Genomic DNA, 22539 nt, shown 5'->3' on the forward strand with positions numbered 1-22539 from the left:
TTTTTGCCGTTTTAAAGATGAGAAGGCTGAGACGTAGGGCTTAGATGACTTAATGTCAATAATGTAGCACATGGAAAAATAGGACTTGAGCCCAGTCTCCAGATTGGAAGGCCCCTTTAACCCTCCTGAGAACTAGAAGGTGGCCATTGAGGTGATGGCCTCTCTTAAAATAGATTCCCGGTTTTACTTTTAGTTATGGGACTACATGGATTTGTAGAAAATGGGAGGAGGCCCTTGAGCTCTAATGGCCTCTCATTTTTTTCAGGCATGTTAGGAAAGAACGAGAAGGGTAGATTTTCTCAGGTGAAGTCTTGTGACTAATATTGTGATGCAGCAGCTGTATTTTAAAGCATGCATAAATCTTAAGGCAATGTCACCAATCAGTGCAGACATCATCAGTTCAGGTTCCCTTCCTTGCTTAGCAACTCCCTTTCTGCCACGTAAGAGTCCCTTTCGGTGCCATTTACATGCAGCACAGGAATCATGGTAACTTCTTCCCTATGCAGTTGGGACCATTTTCTTGTGGAAATAATTTTCTCTTAAACTATGCTGAGTTAGAAAAAGATTGCTAAATTTTCTGTGTACACATGGACCTATTCTGTTTAAACAAAGGCAAAGAGAAGTGTTCTCACTTTTAAAGAAAACGACTCACCTAAAGTAGATTTCTTTAATCATTGTGATGGGAAATATTAGCTATTAAAATAATATACTTTAACGTATATCTTAGCTATTTCCTCATCTTGATTTACCTAAATTTCAGAATGTTTATTTTACTGGGTTAAAACTGCAGTCTCGTTAAAAATTCAATTCACTCCACAAAAAGTTTACTGTCCAGAATATAAAATTAAGAGATAGGAGGCAGATGTTGTCTGAATCCTGTTATTGTCTAAGCCACCGACCTTGCTTCAGTTACTTAAAACACTGGATTCCTTGAAGGTGATCTGAAAAGTGGAGGAGTGATGGCAGTTGGACTAGCTCATCTCTACCTTTTAAAAGTAATCATCAGAACAATACAGTGCTCTGAATAATTATCTGTGGTGAAATGTCTTATTGCCTGAGGTTTTATCTTTTATCCTCTTCTTTGTCTCTCACCAGTCCTGAATGATGCAGGATTGGGCTTTGAGATATTTGGTATTTTTTGTTGCAATGACACTTTGCATATTAGAACTTTCAGTTATTTTTAGTGAGTCACTCTTTCATCACCTTGTAAGAGCAAGTAGCTTTTTCTGCAGACCCATTTGACCCTTGAAAGTGAGGAGTGGGGATTTTGATAGCTTGTTCTGGGTTCGCAAAACATAGTAGCAGTAAGGATAACATAAAGATTTCTTCTATCCTAATCCTGACCTCCACCCAGAGATTATTGCTCAAATGGAATGTTAAGTGAAAATCTAGCAGGTCCTGTTTTTTGTTTGTTTTTTATTTCAGAAGTATTCCTACAATATCATCTCATCTGAATTTTATTGATTTTGAATTTGTTTTCTTGCTTTCTACTTCAGAAGGAAAAGGAGAGCCTAAATGAAGAATTACATGAATTGAAGAGAGAGAATACGCTTTTGAAAGAAAAAATTGCTCTCGCAAGCCAGAAGAAGCAACACTTTGAATGTGAAATAAAACGCCTCAATAAGGTATCAGTCCAGGTGAAGCTGGAGAGATGAGAGATTTCTGTATAAAGAGCACTTTCTGGGCTGAGGCTCACAGCAAAATCCACGCTGCAATGCGGCTCAGTCTCGGGGGCTTGCAAGGAGGTCTCTGTAATTGCATAAATCACTCCTATCTGCTTCGTTCAGCCATACTTGGCTAAGAATTTTGGGGGGAATTCATGTCTCTGCAAAGAATTGTCATTAAAGAAAGAGATAAGGAGAAAGTATAGAAGAGAGTAAGAACTTTTTTTTTTGGTAGATCAAAGAACCACATAAAGCAAGTGGGTGTTTGCGAATAGTAGCATTATCTCTTGGTCAACCGCGAAAGTTTCCTGAGGAAAACAGGCTGCTCTTTAAAATCATGACTGTGGAGCTCCTGAGTGTAATACAGACTATATGGAAGCAAACTAAATGCCAAATCCAAAAATGAGATGGCGGCCTTCCTGAGAACAAGCCTAAAACTCACCTTTAATGGGGGGTTGGGGAGTAGTGTGTAGGTCTATTAAGAAAATGCTGGTGATTTAATGCCTTTGCTCCAACAAATATTCAAAGGAGCTACCTGTGAATTGCTGCAAAAGGACGACATGTAAGTGAGTGTGTGTGTGTGTGTGTGTGTGTGTGTGTGTGTGTGTGTTGTTTTAATGGACTAAACCTTAATTTTCTTGGGGGGAGGGATTGCTGACTTGTTCAGGGAAAAAAATTAAATCCTTTGCTGTTGACTTTTCCAAGAGCCACATCGTATGTGGACCGTAGTAATACGTAGTAATACATGGTTGAGTTGAGATAGTCATCTCTCAAGCTAGATATTTCTTGACCAAAGTAACAGAAATTATCTTCTAAAAAGAGAGCAGGTGGTTGACTGGCCTTAAACACGTCCTCAGTGCTTGCCTTTGGGACCGTGTGCCATCTTGTAGTTAAGTAGTGTTCAGAGGGGTAACTTAAATAGCCCCAAAGCGTTAACTATATGCCTGTGTGGTTGATAGGGTGCTTTACAAATGTGATGCTATGTTTGATCTGTTTATGGGGCAAGTTATTATTCAGGAGAAAATGAGAAATTGGAGATTGACTTCGTAAACCATGTACTTCTCTGTCGTTTAAGAGAGAAAAACAATGTTCAGAGATACAAGTTCAGGGCAAATGAATTTTCTGTCTTAATCACTGCTGGAAATCGTTCGCAAATGAATTAGAGGAACTGACATTAATTGAGATTATATTTGAAATCTCTCCCATTTTTGATATGTTATTACTTATCAGTTTTCTTCTGTTCTCTATTTCTATAAATGTAGGCACAAGGATATAAAGCCTGTAGAAATTAAAACAGCCGAGAACTCTGTTTTTTACTCAAACCCATGTATAACCTTCATTTTTGTGTAGATGTGTTTATAGAAAATCTTTTTTAATTAGTAAAAAACTTTAAAAATCATGATTATAATCATAAAATCTCAATGAGAAAAATTAATTTGAGTAAAATTCAGAGCTTGTCATCTTCTCAAAGAGGATTTTTCTGGTTATCTTAATTAAAATTACATACTCCACTTCTAATATTTCCTGTTTTAATATTTCCTTGGAATTCATTGCATTCTAGTATATGCATAATGTTTCATATTTATTATCTTAATTGTTTCCTGTCTCCCAGTCTTGATTGTAAGCTCCATGTGGGCAGGATATTTGCAGGGCAGATTTCTCTCCTAGGCAAGGTGGACACAGTATTGAGGGCCCACAATACTTATAGTGGCCCATTAATATGCTTAATTTCTCTTAAAGTCAGAGGAAAAAAACTAAAGTATGAGGTTGAAAATATATTTTCATATTAACATATTCATCTTTGTAAGAATGCAATTATAATATATAATTTTACTACATATTTATTTGGAGGAAGGGACTTACAAAGACAACAGTCATAATGGGGCCCTGAGTTTCTCTATTTTGTTCACTGCTACATTCCAAGTGCCTAGAACAGGGCCTTGCTCATAGTATGTTCTTAAATATTTGTTGACTGGATGAATGGATGAAGTAACTAATTAATGTAATTTGCTGGTACATAATATGTTCAGTAGCCAATTTTGGCCCTGAGATTCATGTTTTAATAGGCGTAACACATTACTTATGAGTAGTAAGAAAAAATAAAAGGTGCTTCAAGCCAGAAAAGATTTCATCTCACACATCTATACCTTCAACTGTCACTTTAAAAACATAGATAGAAAGTGATGAGCTATAAAGAGATTTTTTTCTCATTTAGGTTTTTTCTCATTTAGTATTAGTGTCTAATGAAATGTAAGAAATTATTATTTTACAGTATAGATTTTTCTTCTGTTCTCTTTTACCACTGTAATAAATAGAAGTTACTCAAAATGATGATTTGGGTAGCTAATTGTGTGCACCATTCATTACAGTGTGGAAATTTGGGGTCCACCCCGCTTGCACAAACCCACTGCCTGCTGACCCGGTCTCAGCAGAAATTGGTAGCATGTCACCTTAGCAATTAACATACGGTTTTCAGAAGTTCACACAACTATGTGTACTGAATTTTACTTATTTGCTTTGAGGGAGATACCTAAGGGCATTGTTTTCATCAGGTTCTTGACAGAGAAGCCAGATGTTTGATCAAAGTGAGAGAAATTACCTGAGGCTAGTCAACCAGGGCCACCCATGGGCAAAACTGATGTGTCTGACATCTTGCCATTGTGAGATGGGTAGATCTGTTTAGTATATCTGTGCTTATGGTAAACTGCTGCTCTAGAGTAGGTTACAGGTGTTTGTTCAAGGAAGTTGGAAAACCCCAAGATGGAATAAATGTCTACTAGACTCGCCTTTCGTTTATGACTCATTTGCAAAATTTCTAGAAGTCTGAATAGCATGAAAGGTAGATCAGAAAATTCAGATATTACAAAACCTACAAAAGTAGTCTAGTCATAGCTGTAGGATATAGAACCAGCATATTTGATTATCTTGACTCACTTGGTTTACCCCACCCTAGATTCTATTACTAGTGACACATGTTTTAAAAATATAACTATTATGATAATTCCTAGAACTATGTAGCTTAGCAATAAATTCTAACAAAACATAAATTATTAAACAACTTCTGTTGTCTAATAATTCTTGGAGGAAGAAAAAAGTTCTTGTTTTTCTTACAACTTCCTGAAAAATGATATTTACATCAGGCTAGACTATAAGACATTCTATTAGGAAACTTGTAATCTTAACTATGCCTATTTAAGACCTTAAATTTGCTTTTCTTTTCTATCCTTATGACCATATTGTGTAGTAACGCAGGGAAGTGAGTTACTAATAGAATCATCAAATGAACACCATCGAAGCTACTAAAGAAATACAGAGGCAGTAAAGCCTTGGGGCTTTGGAAGCGAACCTTTCTATTTGTATAGAGGCCTCACTTGGTAATGAGCAAGTAGTCACATTGTGTGTGGGCTCTGAAACCACAACAGGATGAGGTATGTTCTGTCACAGTTATTGGCGGCCGTTCTGTTTAACTCGTCATGAGCCCAAAGTCTTCAGAATAGAGACAGTGTCTTTCATATAATCTGAAAAAGTATAGTATATGTAAGAGTGCCATGGAATTATGAGTAAGGATGATGATCTGGTTGGCAAATCTAAGTGTCTCTTATTTGCTTCACTTCCTCACCCCGCGGTGAAAACACCAAGTTGTACTGCATGTCAAGAAAGCAGAGCACTCTCTCCACCCTCTAGTGGGTTAGTGGGTGTTTTATCGGAGAATAATTATGACTGTGTCTAGGCCAAGGCATGTCATGCTAAAGGAGTACAGAGCAGAACCGTACAACAATGGATAATGAAACTGCCTGGGTTCCCATTTATGTGAGTTTCCCTCTCTCCTGTAAGGGACATGGTTATATAGCAGAAATATATCATTCAAAATGTCATCTGATGGGGATATATGTATATGTGTAGCTGATTCACTTTGTTATAAGCAGAAACTAACACACCGTTGTAAAGCAATTATGCTTCAATGAAGATATATTTTTTTAAATGTCATCTGAGAGCAGGAACGGCAGCTTTTGAGGAATGCAGATTCTCAGGCCCTGCTTCCAGATATACTGATTCAGGATCCTTGGAGGCAATGCCCAGGCATGGGCATGTTTGCTACCTCTCCAGGTGATTCTGATGCTCCCTGAAGTTCGAGCCTTATTGATGGAGCATATATTTGACTGAAGCAGACTCTAGAGAAAGGCTGTGTATCTGTTTTCCGCTCATGGTTGGCTAGGTGGAAGGATCTCTAACACCAAAGCCTTCTCAAGTAACAATGAGAGTTGAATAACATAAGCACCATCATGGAGAAAAGATGGAGATTCTGGAAAAAAAAAATGCATATATGAAGAAAGTTACTCAGTGATGAAGGTAGCATTAAAAATGAAATCCTACCTTATGAGTGCACTTGAGATGACTGTAGGAATTGTAGAGAAATTCATATGATGTGGCAACTCTCAGGTCAACAGTGTGCTTATCTTATAACACAGGCTCTTCAGGATGCCTTGAAAATGGAGTGTTCTTCATCTCCTGAGGATTGTTTGCGGAAGTCTGAAATGGAGTGCAGCCGTGAGGAGATGAGAACAGAAATGGAAGTTCTCAAACAGCAGGTGAGAAGTTGAAAGTGGAGCGGTCATGTGGAGAACTTAGGCCCCATTGTTCATGCTGCTTTAGCCATTTCCGGAAGTCCTCCTATTCAAAACATGTCAAAGGTTTTTGCATGTATTTTAATTAGAATTACCTAATTTTAAAGCTTTATGGGAAAATATAGATCAGCTAGTCCAACTCTAGAGAAAAAAAAGAGAAAAAAAAAAGAGAAAATTGAGTTTCAGATGGATTAAGTGGCTCGCCCAAGATTATACACTTAAAAAGGGGGCATGCTAATTAACCTTTTAGTGAAATTCTATTAGCACTGGGTCTAGAGGGTTTCACGTAGACATGATTTATTTTGCAGACACTATTAACCCAAACTCTGGACCTTTTCAGAAAATGGTAGCAGCCGGGCTATTATTCTGTAGCTGCAGACCTCTGGGCTTTTGAACAATGAGGGCAGTTTTAAAGGGAATACTCTGCACTGGTCATAGTCACTGAAGAGCCAGGTCTGTTCATCTATCCCTGCATACAGATGGCACTACCTAGGAATTTCCTGATGTACAATGGTTTCCTCCGCCTAACTCACCCAGCTTCACTCACTGTTTCCAAGTGCACAGCAAGAGTAAAGGATACTCTCTCTAAGCTTCTGCATGCACCAGCAACACAGGGCTGTGGGGATATAGCACTGCCTAAACTACTGGAGGCTAATTTTAATTCACCCAGCTGGAGCTGGCTTAGCTGAGGAGCCACCCATGCATATCACATCTCTTCCTGTAAGAGGTTAAATAAACTAATATAAGCAAAGGGCTGGAACAGTTCATAGTGATATTGATAAGTACAGGAAATATAGGCATTCCAATCCCAGAAGCACACATTGTCAGAAATATGTTAGCAATGGCAGGGGCAGGGGATAGGGTGACATAGAACAAAGAGCCGGGAAGTATTATTTTCTGATGCCCCTGGGTGTGACTTGTTGGCTGTTTTGCTCTGAGCAAGTGCCAATTACAAGGATTCCTGATGCAATACAAGGAAGAATAGAGCAATTGTGATATTGTTGTTGTTGTTTACTTTATTGTTATTACTTCATAGGAAGTAACCTATCTATAAATCTAAAAAATTCAGAGCATTTGACATAAAGTTGGATTTTCTCTTCTATCAACTCAGTTTGAAATAATCTGCTTCATTACATTCAGGATCAAATATAGAGCTTGAAAATAGACCCATGGAAAGAATAAGTGCATAATCAGAGTGTTAAAACTGCCAAATTCTCATCCCCTAGAGTACCACTGGCTCTAGCCAGGATTCCTCTGAAAAAGGTACTGCTTACGTTCAGACACCTGAGTCATCTTCAGTGCTCCCGTATAATGTACACCACATGCGAGAGAGTTGCTCTTACACGTGTTTACAGTAAAGGTTTAATTCGTATTTGATACAGACAATGGCAGGTATTCTTCTTCTCATAAACCCCAAGAGTAGACCAGAATCCGTCTCCTTCGTTTCTGTGTGGCCCTTATGCTAGCTTTCGGCATTCACATTTTAACTGTGCACATTTCTAATTGGGTACCCACAATCATTACATCACCAAGTGCTCGTGAAACCCTAAAAGATTTAAATTCACAAAGAAACTGAGCTCGAATCTTGGCCATCTAAGTGCTGAAATCGCTATCAGTGTTGTGTTTGATAAAGAGCGTCCATCTGTTCTAATCAGAAGGACTTCTCCCACTTCAGATGCCTCTGGTAATTATTTACAGAGCATTGGTTTAACTGTCTGGATTTGAACCTCAGCTCTCAACTAAAAAAAAAAAAAAAAAACCACCCCAAAACAAAATATCAGATTGGCTGGGTATAGTTCCCTTGCAACCTTCTGGTGAATAAAGCCTTGAAATTAAATATGTCTGTCTGCATCTAGATCCATGTAAAATATTTAATTCCCCCCCCCTTGCCTATTACATTTTGTTCTATTATTATTGACTTAAAATTGATAATCCTGTAGTTAAAATTTGTTGCACTGTTGCTGATGGTGGTGCAATGTGCATTAACTTTAATAGACGAAATCTAGCTACTAGGTTCCCGTGTAAGTCGTAGTTTAAATCTGGTTTTAGAGGAAATCCTTTGCTTCATTTCTTAAGCTTCATTTGTTTTCATAACTCCACATTCTAGTCTCCAAGCCATCAGCCAACACTACGCCAATTAAAACAACAATAACTAAATCTGGTTTGGGGGGGGTTTGTTTTGATTACTTTTCTGGAATATTTGGAGTACCTCTTGAGAGGCATTCCACTAGAATGTTACTCTTTTTTATGATATACTCCCACAATTACTTATAAAGGCCAACTCTGGTGAATATCTTTCAATAAACATGCTTTGCTCTCCCACATACATGAGCCTTTCATTTCTATCTTGTGCTAAACTTATAATTTATATTTAGAAACTTTGGCATGTCAGTATTTAGTGGCTTCACTTAGCAGCTATTGTCAGTAAACTGTCTTTCAGAACTTCAAGCAGTATTTATACATCAAAGCCCTGTTTTAGAGATGGATGATTTGCTCCAAAACAGTGAAACTTAACACTGATGGGGTGGGAGGAGCAAGGCTTCATCACAACAATGGAATATGCAATAAAAAATCGGGGAGGGGAATTATTTTCAAAATATCCATGTTATTACTTTACTTACGAATTTCTGATGTATGCTCAAGGAGAAAAAAGTTGAGAACTGCCATTATAAACAAAGTGAAAGGTAAAATTATAGTCATATGTATCAAGATAGAGCCCCACCATAAAGAAATATTCATGAAAAGAGGACGGAATGTCTCAGATTGGACAAACCCAGATAGCACCTCTCCGGAACTCATTTAAATGGCTTAAGAGAAAAGGAAGCTAGCAGTAACAGTAAGTTAATATTTCCTAGGTGCAAATATACGAAGAAGACTTCAAAAAGGAGCGATCAGACCGAGAAAGACTTAGTCAAGAAAAAGAGGAGCTACAGCAAATTAATCAAACTTCTCAAACCCAGTTGAACAGGCTGAATTCTCAGGTATAAGTCCAATAATCTTTGCCAGCACGTATGTATTTTATTTTTATTTTCTCATTTAAAAATCTAGACATTTTGGCTTCTGTTAATTGCTGTTGGATTTTTTTTTTCTTTTTTGAGAGATTAGCACCTGGGATGAAGTCATTCTTAAACAATCTTGTAAAGAGATGAAAATGACTAGAGATTTCTTTCATCTTAAGTATATTAAGGAGTTTTCCAAGAAATTGGATTCCGAAGTCTTTTATAAAATCCAATTCTTTTGATCTTTTTCTCATAATATTTATCTTGGTAGAATGGGAGTTGGAACTACCTAGCACTCAAATTCAAAGCCAAAACACTCTAGTACAGTGAAGTTGTTTCTAAATTCTTATCATTTTCTTTGAAGGGCTATGTTGGAATGTTCCTGTCTTCTAAAAACATCCATACTAAATGTCATTTATATACCTAGTGAAACCAAGAATTTTGTTCAGTGGTTTCCCAGATTTAAAGTAACTGGAGTGCTCTCAAGGAAGCCAGATAATGTTAGCCACTTTATTAGAATAGAATATTAAATGTAAGCACACTAAAATTAGGTACAATAGAATTTATTAAACATAGACTCGGGAAGTTGCCATGATGGGTAAATATTGATGTTAATGAGGGAAATGTAGCTAACACAAATTTGGCTTAAGAAAAAACAATGAACCATGAAATTTTTAATTTGCAAAATTATGCAGTGTTTTTCAATAAATAAGGAATTGTTGTGGGACAGGCTGTGACAGCTCTGTAGCTTTAAGATTCTTAGTCTTAGAAGAGATTTTAAACTCTTTGTCATCGCCTTCTTCCTAATACAAAGTAGATTGTGAGTTAAATTTAGTTTCTTCTCTGACATCTTTTTTAAGGATTAACTTTAAATCCCTAGTTTTACATGGAGAATTATTTGGCAGAACCATTTCCTTTCTAAGAAACTGGAAGGAATAAAATAACGGTAAAAATATAATACAATGCTTTTTCTGAAAATAATTCATGCAACATACTTTTACAACAGTGGGTGAGAAAATGTTCTGATCGTTCTTGGTGAGAAAATCACTGTCTCAATTTGTATGCCTTACATGCAAAGCTGCCTTAATTTTTTTGAAGTTGTCACTGCACAAATCATTTTAGTTCCTGCCGTATTTTAATTTTATTCATTCTACTACATTAAATTCAGATTGATGATAAATATTTGTCTAGACTGGCAATGTTCTTGCCTTTATAAAGGCTGTAGTACAGCCAGAAACACACAACCAGATAGTTACATTATAGACTATAATTCACAGTAATTTTCATTCCCGTGTTATCTGTAATTTTTGATTGATATCAAAAAATAAATGTATTGTCTAATTACAGTACAGTATAACTGCTTATGAACTAGGGGAGGATCCTAGTGATACGCTAAAACTATCAAAATTTTCTTTATAATGATAATCCAAGCATTCATTCTTCAAAAGTCTCATTTACTCAGGTGAAAGGAAGACAGAATTCACCGGATGTAATAGATGGTTTAACAATCTATGTTAAATGTATTAACAGCAGATTAAATGCCATGTTAGAATAGGCATTACCTTATTTGAGTAGCGTATTACCAGTGGTCCAAACGGACCACTTGACCAAAGGAATTTTTAGGTCAAATCGATCTGCCACTAGTTGCTTACATACCAGAGTTTATTCTTCCTATCACGAAGGACATTTTAAGGCAGTGACTGGTAAAACAGTCAGTGTGGTGAAGTGAAAGATACTTAGGAGATATTTAAGGATAAAAGCCCGACGGTCATGCCTGCTTTGACAATCAGTGAGGACCTTGAGCAAATATTCAACCTTTCTTCTCTTCATCTGTAAAATGACAACGTTGGAGTAGATGATCTCTAAAATGTTTCTTATAACTCTAAAACCTCTGCCTCTAAAAATAGTTTGCTTAACCTCTCTTAGCATTCTCACCTGTAAAATATAGATAATGATACCTACCTCATGACTTCACAAAGTTGTTCTCAGGGTTAAGTGAAAAACAATCTATGCAGAAACATCTAGTTCAAGTAATGGCTCACAGGTATTTCATAAATAATCTGTTGGAAGGGAGAATTTTTAATAGTTTCATTTAGTTGTATAATTAGCCTGCCACATTCAGTGCCTCATAATCTAATTTTGATGCTTTCTTTCTGCAAGGCATTCTGCTATATGCTGTGAGGGAACTAAAAAATGATCCATTCTATTAAAAGACTCACAAGATAATGAGGGGGACATATATAGTCTGTCCTCATCATTTTTGCAGATTCCATTTTTGTGAATTTGCCTACTCACTAAAATATATTTGTCACCCCAAAATCAATTCTTGTGCCACCTTTAAGGTCACTTGTGAACTTGTACAGAGCAGCAAAATACTTGAGCTTCCTGACACACTTGTTCCCAGTGGAGGTCCAACAGTTGATGCTGTCTTCTTCTTTCAGATCTCATACTGTAAAAAGTGTCCTTTTCATGGTCTATATAGTGCCACATTTTTCACATATTTGTGCTTTTTGGTGGTGATTTCACTTTTTTTAAATAAATTTATTCTATTTTAATTTTGGCTGCGTTGGGTCTTCGTTGCTGCATGCGGGCTTTCTCTAGTTGTGGCGAGCGGGGTCTACTCTTCGGTGTGGTGCACGGCCTTCTCATTGTGGTGGCTTCTCTTGTTGCAGAGCATGTGCTCTAGAGCACAGGCTCAGTAGTTGTGGCCCATGGGCTTAGTTGCTCCGCGGCATGTGGGATCTTCCCGGACCAGGGCTCGAACCCGTGTCTCCTGCATTGGCAGGTGGATTCTTAACCACTGCACCACCAGGGAAGCCCCTGGTGATTTCATTTTTTTAAAATGGCCCCCAAGCATAGTGCTGAAGTGCTGTCCAGTGTTCCTGAGCACAGGAAGGCTGTGATGTGCCTAATGGAGAAAAGGCATGTGTCAGATAAGCTTCATTCAGGGATGAATATAGCGCTATTGGCCATGAGTTCCATGTTAATGGATCTATAATATTTATTAAATGAGGTGTCTTTAAAAGAACACACATAAAACAAAATTATGTATTGATTGATTTACAAAAATGGCATGACCAGAAGCTGGTAGGAACCTAAGCCTGCATTTCCCTGGGAGAATGGTGCAGTGTTTGCTACTTCAGTGTTCACAGTGACTTTATAGAGCATAACTACCATGAATCATGAGAACTGACTGTACATAGTACACATTAGACTATAAAAAGTCATATAGTAAATGTAAAATGCTATCTATATGGGAGGACCAAAGGAGAGAATAATTCTGATAGGTAGGACTTGGAAAGGTATCATACAATAGGGGACATTTGACCTTGCTTTATAGGGATATAGGGATGACAATAGCATTACTAAAGAGTCCAAAGAAAACCAGCTTTCCCTAGATGTGTCAGATGTTGGGGGAACCCAGCATAGGTGACTCTGCTGGATGAGGTTGGGCCTCAAATAGTGAGAAGCATGAAGTGTAGCAGTGTGCCTTTGAACAAGTTACTCAGCATCTCATGCCTTAGTGACCTCGTCTGTAAAACAGGAGTAATAATGTTAAGTATCACATAGGGGTATTGGGAAGATTGAATGTGAGTTATTAAGTGTAAAGCACTTAGATCACTGACTGGCATGTATTAAGTGCATATGCAACTTTTAAAATTTATTGTGGAAGCCTTTGACTGTACAATTGACCAATTCCAATTACATTCAATAAGCAGTAGAAGCTGTTTCTATATCCATATCTATGTCTATATCTATATTTATAGCTAGAGCTGAATACATCAACCTAAAACCGAGAATTATAATGGCCCCAACAAATTGGAATAACAATTTTAAACTATCCAACTTTCCAAACTTCATTTGGGAATTTCAAGATAGAACCAGTGCCTGTCTGAAAAATCCCAAACTCAGCTATTTTCGTTGGCATGACTGTTATCAGTGCTTCACCCCCTTGATTTCTGAGTAGATCACTGCCCTCTGGGCCAAGAGTAGCTTTAGAACATTTGAGCTCTTTCTGATATACAAATGCCTTTGTTTTGTCCACAGATAAAAGCTGGTCAGATGGAGAAAGAAAAACTAGAAAGGCAATTAAAACAGGTATGTTGATCCTTAACTGAAATTCACCAGCCCTCTTGTCGTGTTTTTTTTTTTTTTTTTTTTTTTTTTTTGCGGTACACGAGCCTCTCACTGTTGTGGCCTCTCCCGTTGAGGGGCACAGGCTCCGGACGCGCAGGCTCAGCGGCCATGGCTCACGGACCCAGCCGCTCCGCGGCATGTGGGATCCTCCCGGACCGGGGCACGAACCCGTGTCCGCTGCATCGGCAGGCGGACTCTCAACCACTGTGCCACCAGGGAAGCCCAACCTCTTGTCGTGTTTGAAATTCCAACTTTAAGTTTTACACATTTATTCCCAAATACAGCAGGTCCTCATGGTCCCAATTGAAGGCATTTTCAAACTCTGGTACAGATGGCCTAGGACAACTCATGCTTTTCATTGTCAACTAAAATGTCAGTGGAGAGTTAATGCTTAGGTACCACCAAGGCCTCTCAACCCTAACACTCATGAAAAGCACATGTTACAGAACATGTTTTTACAGTAGCACAAGCTTCGGTGTGTGTTCATGCAAACAGAGATTTCTTCATAGACTCACAAACACCTGGGAAATATATTTCCTTGGTATTTCTTGCAGTTGCTTCCACAACAGTGGAAAACTACGTCAAAGACTTTTGCCTTCTTTTGAGAAAGTAGAGTATCTTCTTGGGTATTGGAGCATTCTAGTCCACTGGTTCGCTAGTAGCCTTAAGGAATGAATATTGTTTCTCTTAATTCCTAATTTCCTCTCTGGACTTTAGTTATGTCATCAGTGTCTCTGGCTGCAGTTGAAGAAAATTTATTTTATGGCTTAAAGGCTGGTTCTTCTTAAGCAAGGACTCTGTGAAGATAACTCAGAGACACAAAGTTAACTCTACATGCATTTTCAAGTGTTTCTAATTTCTTCAACATGGAAAAGTAGCTACAGCTTCACCTTCAGTAAAATTTGGCCTGTGAGCTTCATCTGTATCAGTCCAGAGTCTGCATGGACAGGCCTCCTATCTTGAATTTGTATTATGCCAGATTTAGGCTAAACCTTAAGATTTTAACCAAACTTTGTGGTTGTATAAAACAAGTGTCAGTGCGATTCCCCAATTTCACCCACTTCCCATGAACCAACAGCATTGTTCTCCTCAGATGTATTTCCTAACCAGTAACTATGGCTGGAATTTCCACCTACGGGATCCACGCCTACCGACAGGCCCTGGGGCTGTGCAGGATCTACAGAAGTACCCAGTAAGTAAGAGCTCTCATTGCAACAAATAAGTGCTTATATCTCTAATAAGTGCTAATATTCTCTTTTGGTAGAAATGATGTCTGTCTCAGGAATTTTGGCACATGATACTGTCTACATAAAGAGCCTCTATTTATCTCAGCCTCTAATTTGCAGAGTTACAGTGGTCTATGTACATTATAATTAGCTTTGGGTCACTGTATCCATAGGACATATAGATAGGAATACATTAACTGAAAGGTATCGAATTGAGCTAAAATTCCAGGAACAAACATATAACACTTTATATGGGTCATTTTTGATGACATACCTGACTCTACCGAAAAGACATTTCCGTGTATAAAGAAAAGCAAAGTGAATATAGCAAAACAGTCTGGGTGATACCTTTTTCAGTTGTAGACTTATATTCAACTACTATGAATAGTGCTACATCTGTGCAAAATAGTTTTTGACATTTTCCAGTTGAAAGCATCTTCTTAAAGGATCCAAGAAAAAGTGACCCACTTAAGTTGCTCTCTATGGCTGTGTCTACCCAAGCAAAATGAAGTGAACAGTGGAGCCGTTAGTTGTGAGTGAAATTGCTTTGGACAGTCAACCTGAATAAGTCAGACCCAGAGCACCCTCCCTTTCCTCCTCAATAACAGTGTTCCACCCACCATCCCCCATGGTCTGGAAGTTTGTCTCTACTCTCTATTTTTGCCTACATAGACAGAATCTTCATACAGGAAATAGATCATGCATTTTTCTGCATTTTGGATTGGCTCAGACAACCTCCTCCCCCTTAGTTATTATTAACTGTGTTTCTAATTAGGCAAAGAATCTGAGATTTTAAATCCTAGCAGGATTTTCCTAGCAGGGCACTTAAGGAGTACATAGTTCTCTTAGTTGCCTGAAACTTCTCACACTTTTGTATTTGAGTGTGACTCAGAAGCCCTTTCCCAAGGGAAGAGATAATGACTCTTTGGGTGGTGGAAGGAAGGATGTCAGAATTTAATGAGCATCTCTTAGTTGACCCTGGTGTGACACAGCATACAGCTGAGAATTTGGTTCTTTTTGTGTTGTCGTTGGTTTCTTCTTCTGTCTGCTCTCCCTCCTCCATTTTCTTTTTTCTTTACCTGTTTGCTTACTTTTTACTTTTCACTAGAAACATTTCTGGGAATCTCCAAACACAGCTATCATTCTGTATTTTTTTCAGAATGTAGAAGGAAATTAATATTGTGGGAAACAAAGAGATAGAAATTTACTAAGGAATTTAGTTGTCTGCAGGTTAGGGAATTGGGGGAAGTACTCTCGTGGAAGGTTAACTATAAATCCAAGGACTCAATCAAGTTTGCCTACAAGTAAAAATGACTGTTTTCTTCAAATCTTCATTTGTGGAAAAAAGGCAGAAGTTCACCTACTATAAAAGCTCATCAAACCTTTTCTATCAATTACAAGAGATAAGGCAGTCCAGATCACTTAAAATTATCACCAAATAAACATCTGTATTTGAAACAAGATTCCACGCCGTGTAACGACTACATTTTCAATCAGTATTCACTTAAACAAAATCTCAGTATAAGGAGAGAAATTACAGAAACTCCCAGAGTTCATTTTAAAAGAATATTTCATGTCTCATGCTTATTTCTAAGCCTGAATTAAAGCACATGCGATAGTGTTTGTAAAATTATGGTATATTCACCTTCTTTTGGCAACTGTCCTGGAATATAAAACTGAGGCTCACGTCACTTATCCTATGTGTTATTTGAGACATCTAAAAATAAACGAGGAGATGAAAAACGAGGTGAGCTCATTTCCTCTTCTAGCTTTTTGTGGACCAAAAAGAGCCAGGAGCCTAGGTGTCTGAATGAGGGTAAAGTGGGGTCAGGCAGTACCAAATGCAGCATTTCTTAGCATCTTAGATAATTGAACTCTTAGGCTACTTTCAGTGGTCTGGCAGCCCTGTAAAATGCCCCCTATTGGCTCGTTGTTAGAGAAAATTCTCCTGAGTTATTTTCAGGTGGTAATTGGATAATAGAACAAAGGGCCTGTCTTCTCTGGGTCTTGGGGAGAAGGTAGAGGAAGCAGGAACAAGCATCTGGAGCAGGAAGACAGACCAACCTCCTTGGCAGGGAAAGCTGAGATTCCTCTGTTCTAAGTGGTTAAATACAAAGATTCTGGCCTTGGAACTGTATTTTGAAATTCAGGTCTATAGTTTATGATTTATTTCAATGCAATTTGTTTAACAGGTTTCCTGATGTTCAATGTCTAGCTGTTCTTAATTGGTGTAAATCTAGGAAAAAAATCCCAAGAGAAAAATCCAAGTCTACCCTCTCTTCTCACTGACTTTCTAGTCTAAACTAAGCAATTTAGAATAGTTTCTGCAGAGGAACAGTACAAAGGGAAAGATTTTCACTCCTTTACCATCCTGAGCCTCTATAAGCCATGTCCTCATGTAATGGCTTAGATTTCTTCCTTGAGCCACCAGAAAACATTAAACTTGTACGTTGTTGTCTTGGTCTTCCTGTTGCCTCCTGTGCGAGGGTTTTATAAAGAGTATTGTTGATGATAAATTCTTTTGTTTTATTTACGGGCTATAGTAAGTTTTACAAAAGTCTTTATACTTCTGCACATATCCAAAACACATCTGGTTTAAAAAAAAAAAAAAAGCCACAATCGCAAAGTAGTAGACATTCTGGCGGAACACAGAGTGGATTTAGGAGGGGGGTAGGGAGATGGTAATAGTGATGAGGGAGATAAGAGGGGTGAGCAAGATTGGCCACAGGTCTGGATAGAAACCCCTTTTGTGTTGCCTGCGTAACAAAAGCCACATAGGGTAGTTATATTTTTAACACACCACTATGTTTGGTTTGAAGCCCGTGTTGCTATAATAATGTTTTATTGTTCCACACAGCCAGACTGTCAGTGGTATGCTCCCGACCTGTTTCCGCCAGATGTGCAGGACAAGGCGAATGGTAAGACCGCAGCTGTATTGAGCATTCTTTCATGTTTACATTTTAATGGGCTCTTTTGGGGATGTTTACTCGACATACATTCACTCATACTCGGGGAGGACCCACTATAAAGTTGAGTTGCATACACAACTCTAATGTGATGCACCTGGGGTTAAATTGAACTCCTTTAGAAAAAGAAAATGTTCGAATGCAGAAATGCATGGATCTCAGTTCTGGCATCTGTTCCTATTCCATCTCAGAGTCAGTATTCCATCCGGGGTTAGAAATGAGAACTTCCAGCAGAGCTGCATTATAACAACAACAACAAAGTTCTGTGATTCTGCTGCAAAAGACAGATGCACATCCACTATTCCAGGTTGAGTTTGCTAGACAGATGTTTTAAATGTCACTGGCAGACAGACAGAGGAAACCAAAGGCTCAGAGCTGTGTTCCCTAATGACTAAGTGTCAGGCTCCAAGTTTAGGCCAGAGTTGCCCACAACGCCCACTTCTAAGTATGCTGAGAAAAATGGAAAAGTCACCTACCAAGTACTCACAACTAAGAGTACTCTTTTACCTTATTTTTCTTTGGTTTACCATTCTCTTCTTTCTTTGCAGCATATGCTATACTTTCTACTGCTTGTTTCTCTGGTCTCATGAGGCCACCCAGGAGTGGGCTGAATAAACTGGGCTATAATTATAACCCCTCTTCTGTTTTCATCACATATAATCAGAAGTCAGCAATGTCTGCTGCATGTTTAACATTCCATATGACACATACCTGTGACTCTAAGTTGTTAATTTCCAGAGATTGGAATCTATCTACAAAAGCTGAAGAGGAGCCATGCTCCAGTTTCAGGCCATACTTGGAATGTTATCTCATTTAGTTCAGATCTGAGGTCACAGAATTCTAGTGTTTAGTACAAGGAATCCATTATGGAGTGGAAGTAGAGAGCCGGGGATACCATATGTAATTTTCCAGTTGGGAACTTCACAAGTCCAAGGACTTTTCATGGTAGTCTGCGTAAATGGAGCCTCCTACAGTTGTGCAGCACACAACCTGGACAGCTGTACACAGCAGCACTGAGAGTGGCAAAGGCCATAGCTCACAGTAGCATTATGGAGAAGAAAGATAAAAAGTGAGAACTCTATAATAAAATGTCTAGGTATTTATCAGAAAACTGTAGGACTTTCTTTTTTCTTTTCTTTCTACTACTAATATAACCATTGGTTTTAATGAAGTTCTTGGGTTCCAGTCCTAAAGGAGAGCTTTTAATAGAAAGGCATACTACTAACCATAATGATTGTTGCATAATGTCTGTGTTTCTGAAATACATTAGCTGAGTTGCCATCCAATTATATTTTCCCATTTTATATTATATTGGTCTGGAATGAATATTAAAGATATTTTCTCCTGAGTTGGAGTTTAATCACTAGAAAATACAATTATGCAGTAGAGAAGTCGATAATATCATAAAGCCATTTATATATCACTATAGTATTCGTCCTGGACCAAAGTAATAGAAACTAATGATTATATAAAATAGGACTGAATTGTGATGATCTTCAAAAACTAAATAACATGCAAAAATATAATTTTATAGTCAGTGTGTGAGACCCACTGATTTTTGTCTACTTGGGAAGAGATATAAGAGCTCTGTGATGTATAAACATGTTGTGTGACAGTGTCTACAGATATAAAGTAAGTTTTATTATTATACCATTTTACAGATGAGGAAACTGAGGCTTGGAGAATTTAAGTAGCATGCCTAAATCACAGAGTTAGGAAGATTTAACCCTGGGATTAGATTCCAGGTATATAACACCTCAAAAGCTGTGCTTGAATCATATCCTGTAGTGCCCTTGAAAAGCTACCTCTCTTACTATATTAAAACTCTCTAAAATGGTAGATATAAAAGTGACAATGGGGGTCTTAACTTGGATAATTATAGGTCTAGTATCTAACCCTCAATAATCTCTTCTTCCTAAGAACTCATAGCATATATTATCTGTGCTTCTCATTTGACACTTAGAATATCACAGGTAAAAGACACAGTACTATGTAAGAATAAGTGCATAATAAATGTGTTATGAGGTAAATCTTGCTTGGGCAGTCCTGGTGGAAACTGAAGGGTTATATTACCATTTGAAACCTGTCCTCCGTACCAGCACTGCTCTGCAGCTGACTGTGGCTTGTCTACAGGGAAGAGGGCTGATCATGACTAGGGGACTATTATAGAAAGAAACCTCCTTACTTTAAAATCTACCTGCTTGGAATTCCTGCTGCCCCTTTTCTAGCTTCCAAAGCTGATGCTGTTTCAAAGCTCAAGCCAGGTCATGACACTTGGCAGAAGCTCTGAAATCACCCTTGTCACAAACATCCCACGTGCCATTATTTAATTTCGGTAGTGAATCTTGTTATTTTTTGTTTTATTTAATTGGAAAGCTCCTTTTGCTTTGTCGATCCAACACAATTGCTCAGAGTTCTTAAAAATAATTGTGTAGTATTGATTGTTAAAAAAATATGGGTTTAAAGAGCTTTTATTGTAAAGATATTTTTATTGTCTCATCATATGACCAATACATTTATTCTCCACTATTCAAGAATATACTGCTAGTCAATATAGCCTGTGTTTTGGACTAGAAATACCAAAATGCAAGCAATGGAAAGAAAAATGAGTGGAAAAATTAGACTCTGTTTCTGATAATCTATAAACAAGCTATTTCTGAAAACTGCTATACGTTTTATTCATATAATACTTAAAATATTTTATTTATATTTAAATAAAAAGGATCCTTTTTAAACTGTGGATATTTAAATTAATATTAATTAGTACATATGCTTCCTAGATTGTCCTAGTTCTCCGTTTTTATTAATTTCCTATTACTCCTGACAAATTTATTTTTCTGACCCCAATATATGTAGGATATTTTTATCTTAGTATCTTCCTTTATAATTATTCCTCTTATTATAATTTAACCTGAAATAGTGGCTCCAATGTCTACACATAGAGCGGCAGCCTTGTGATTTTTAAAAGGGACAGTGGGTACAAAGTGGGTGATTAAACGTCTATGCTACCGCTAGAGCCTCCTCTGACATTCCCAGGGTCTGCGACAAGAACACAAGGAAAGCTGCATACTTTATTTGTAAATATTTAAACATTATGGATCAGGCTTAGAAGCTATTAAAGTATAGTCTATCCTCCTATTGATAAATATAACTGGAAGGCCAGCGTCAAATTTAGAACACTCAGATTCCAACGAGTTCTGTGCCAGAAAGCAGTGGCACAGGAAGACCTGAGCCATGGCCCACCCCCTTCCCTCCCACCTACCCGCTGGGAGGGGTCTTGAGTGTGAAGTTGAGGACAGCCAGCAGGCACATCCCAACTTCATATACCCCTCACTACCCTACAAACGGCACCCCTTGGCTTCGGGCCTGGGGAAGAAGACCACATGGGGCCTGGAAGCAGACCCGGGGTCACCTGGCAAAGAATCTGGGGGTCTGCTTGTGGGTGCCAGGAGCTTGTTCTAAAGGAAGGTAGACCCACATGATGAGAGGGAGTCTGACTGGAGGAGGGCCAGAGCAGGGTCCTCTGAAGAGTGGGGACCCAGTGAAGGGCTCCCTGGCCGAGGATTAAGGTCAGTTGGTACTGAGTACAACATGGGACAGTCTTCAGGCCAACTGATTTCCAGCCTTGCTCTCAGCCACTGTCTGTGGTTATTTTAGAGTGCTTTGGGGACACACTGAAAATCAAATCTTCTTTCAGAACCTCAAGATTTGAATAAAGGTTTTCAAGGCTTTGAGACTTTCCTGGCTTTCTCTCTGCATAGCATTAAATAATGGCATTTTTCTACATGATGTAGAAAATGCAACATCTACATGACGTCCCCAGATGTCAACGGGTTACAGTTTCTGTTTAAACATGTGATTTTACAAAGAACTTTTAATCTCATTTTATCTGTTATCAGAATGAGATGCAAAATGACTTCCATGTTTCCAGAACAATTACGGCACAGCAGAGTTAGTATAACCTTGAAAGCATGTTGTTTGTTTCCTCCTTTTTGAAATGTCAAAAGGCTATGTTTTCTGACTCTATTGTATGCCGATCACTTCTGTACCTTCCAAAATTTTCATATGGTATAGAGCTGAACTTTGTCTAATGAGCTGGACCTCAATTCTTACATATTTGGAATGGCATGAAATGTAGGCACGCAAGATTGTGTTGTGAGCAAACATCATTATTTCTTTACAATATAGAAGATCAAAGCCCAACCATTATAATTGGCCTTTACCGATGTCTAATAATAAAGAATTAATTGAATACTGCCTGAATTCATTTCCTAGAGCTACCATAACAAAGTACCACAAACTAGGTGGCTGAAAACAGCAAAAATTTATGCTCTCACAGCTCTGGAGGCTGGAAGTCTGAAATCAAGGTGTTGGGACGGTCGTGCTGCCTTCAGAGCCTGTAGGGGAGGGTCCTTCCTTGCCTCTTTCAGCCTCTAGTAGCCCCAGATGTTCCTTGGCCACGGCAGCGTAAGGCCAATCTCTGCCTCTCTCTTCACGTGGCTATCTTCCCTCTGTGTCTGTGTCTAAATTTTCCTCTTCTTATAAGGACACCAGTCATATTGGATTAGGCTAATCCAGTGTAACCTCATATTAACCTGATTATGTCTGCAAAGCCCCTGTTCCCAAATAAGGACACGTTCACAGGTACCAGGGGCAAGGACTTAAACATATCTTTTGGGGGGGACACGGTTCCCCCAATAACACTAACTGTATGCCAGAAACTATTTTAGGGGCCTTCTATTTATTATCTCGTCAAAACCTTACAGCAGCCCTGTGAAACGAGGACTGCCGTTGTCCCTGTTTTGTAAAGGTGAAAACTGAGAAGCAGAGAGATCATGTAACTTGTCCAACCCCACGTGGTTGGACATGGCTGGTTATTGGCTGGGACACAGACAAGCTCACACAGTCTAGCTCCAAAGCCC

At 38.3% G+C, this 22539-nt stretch overlaps 1 protein-coding gene across 4 annotated transcripts in view; it reads left to right on the forward strand.

Annotated features, from left to right (window-relative positions):
- TNIP3 (TNFAIP3 interacting protein 3) overlaps window positions 1-22539 on the forward strand; it is a 35780-nt gene that overhangs the window by 7826 nt on the left and 5415 nt on the right. For 3 of the 4 annotated variants that reach the window (XM_082838222.1, XM_082838225.1, XM_082838224.1), the window contains 6 exons: window positions 1497-1625; window positions 6134-6253; window positions 9145-9270; window positions 13336-13386; window positions 14504-14617; window positions 17509-17569. In XM_082838222.1, coding sequence (XP_082694348.1) covers window positions 1497-1625; window positions 6134-6253; window positions 9145-9270; window positions 13336-13386; window positions 14504-14617; window positions 17509-17569 — 601 coding nt within the window. The remainder of the gene's footprint in view (window positions 1-1496; window positions 1626-6133; window positions 6254-9144; window positions 9271-13335; window positions 13387-14503; window positions 14618-17508; window positions 17570-22539) is intronic. The other variant, XM_082838223.1, reaches the window with a different exon arrangement.

This window comes from Leucopleurus acutus, assembly GCF_964270905.1.
Source record: "Leucopleurus acutus genome assembly, chromosome: 4".
Taxonomy (NCBI): domain Eukaryota; kingdom Metazoa; phylum Chordata; class Mammalia; order Artiodactyla; family Delphinidae; genus Leucopleurus; species Leucopleurus acutus.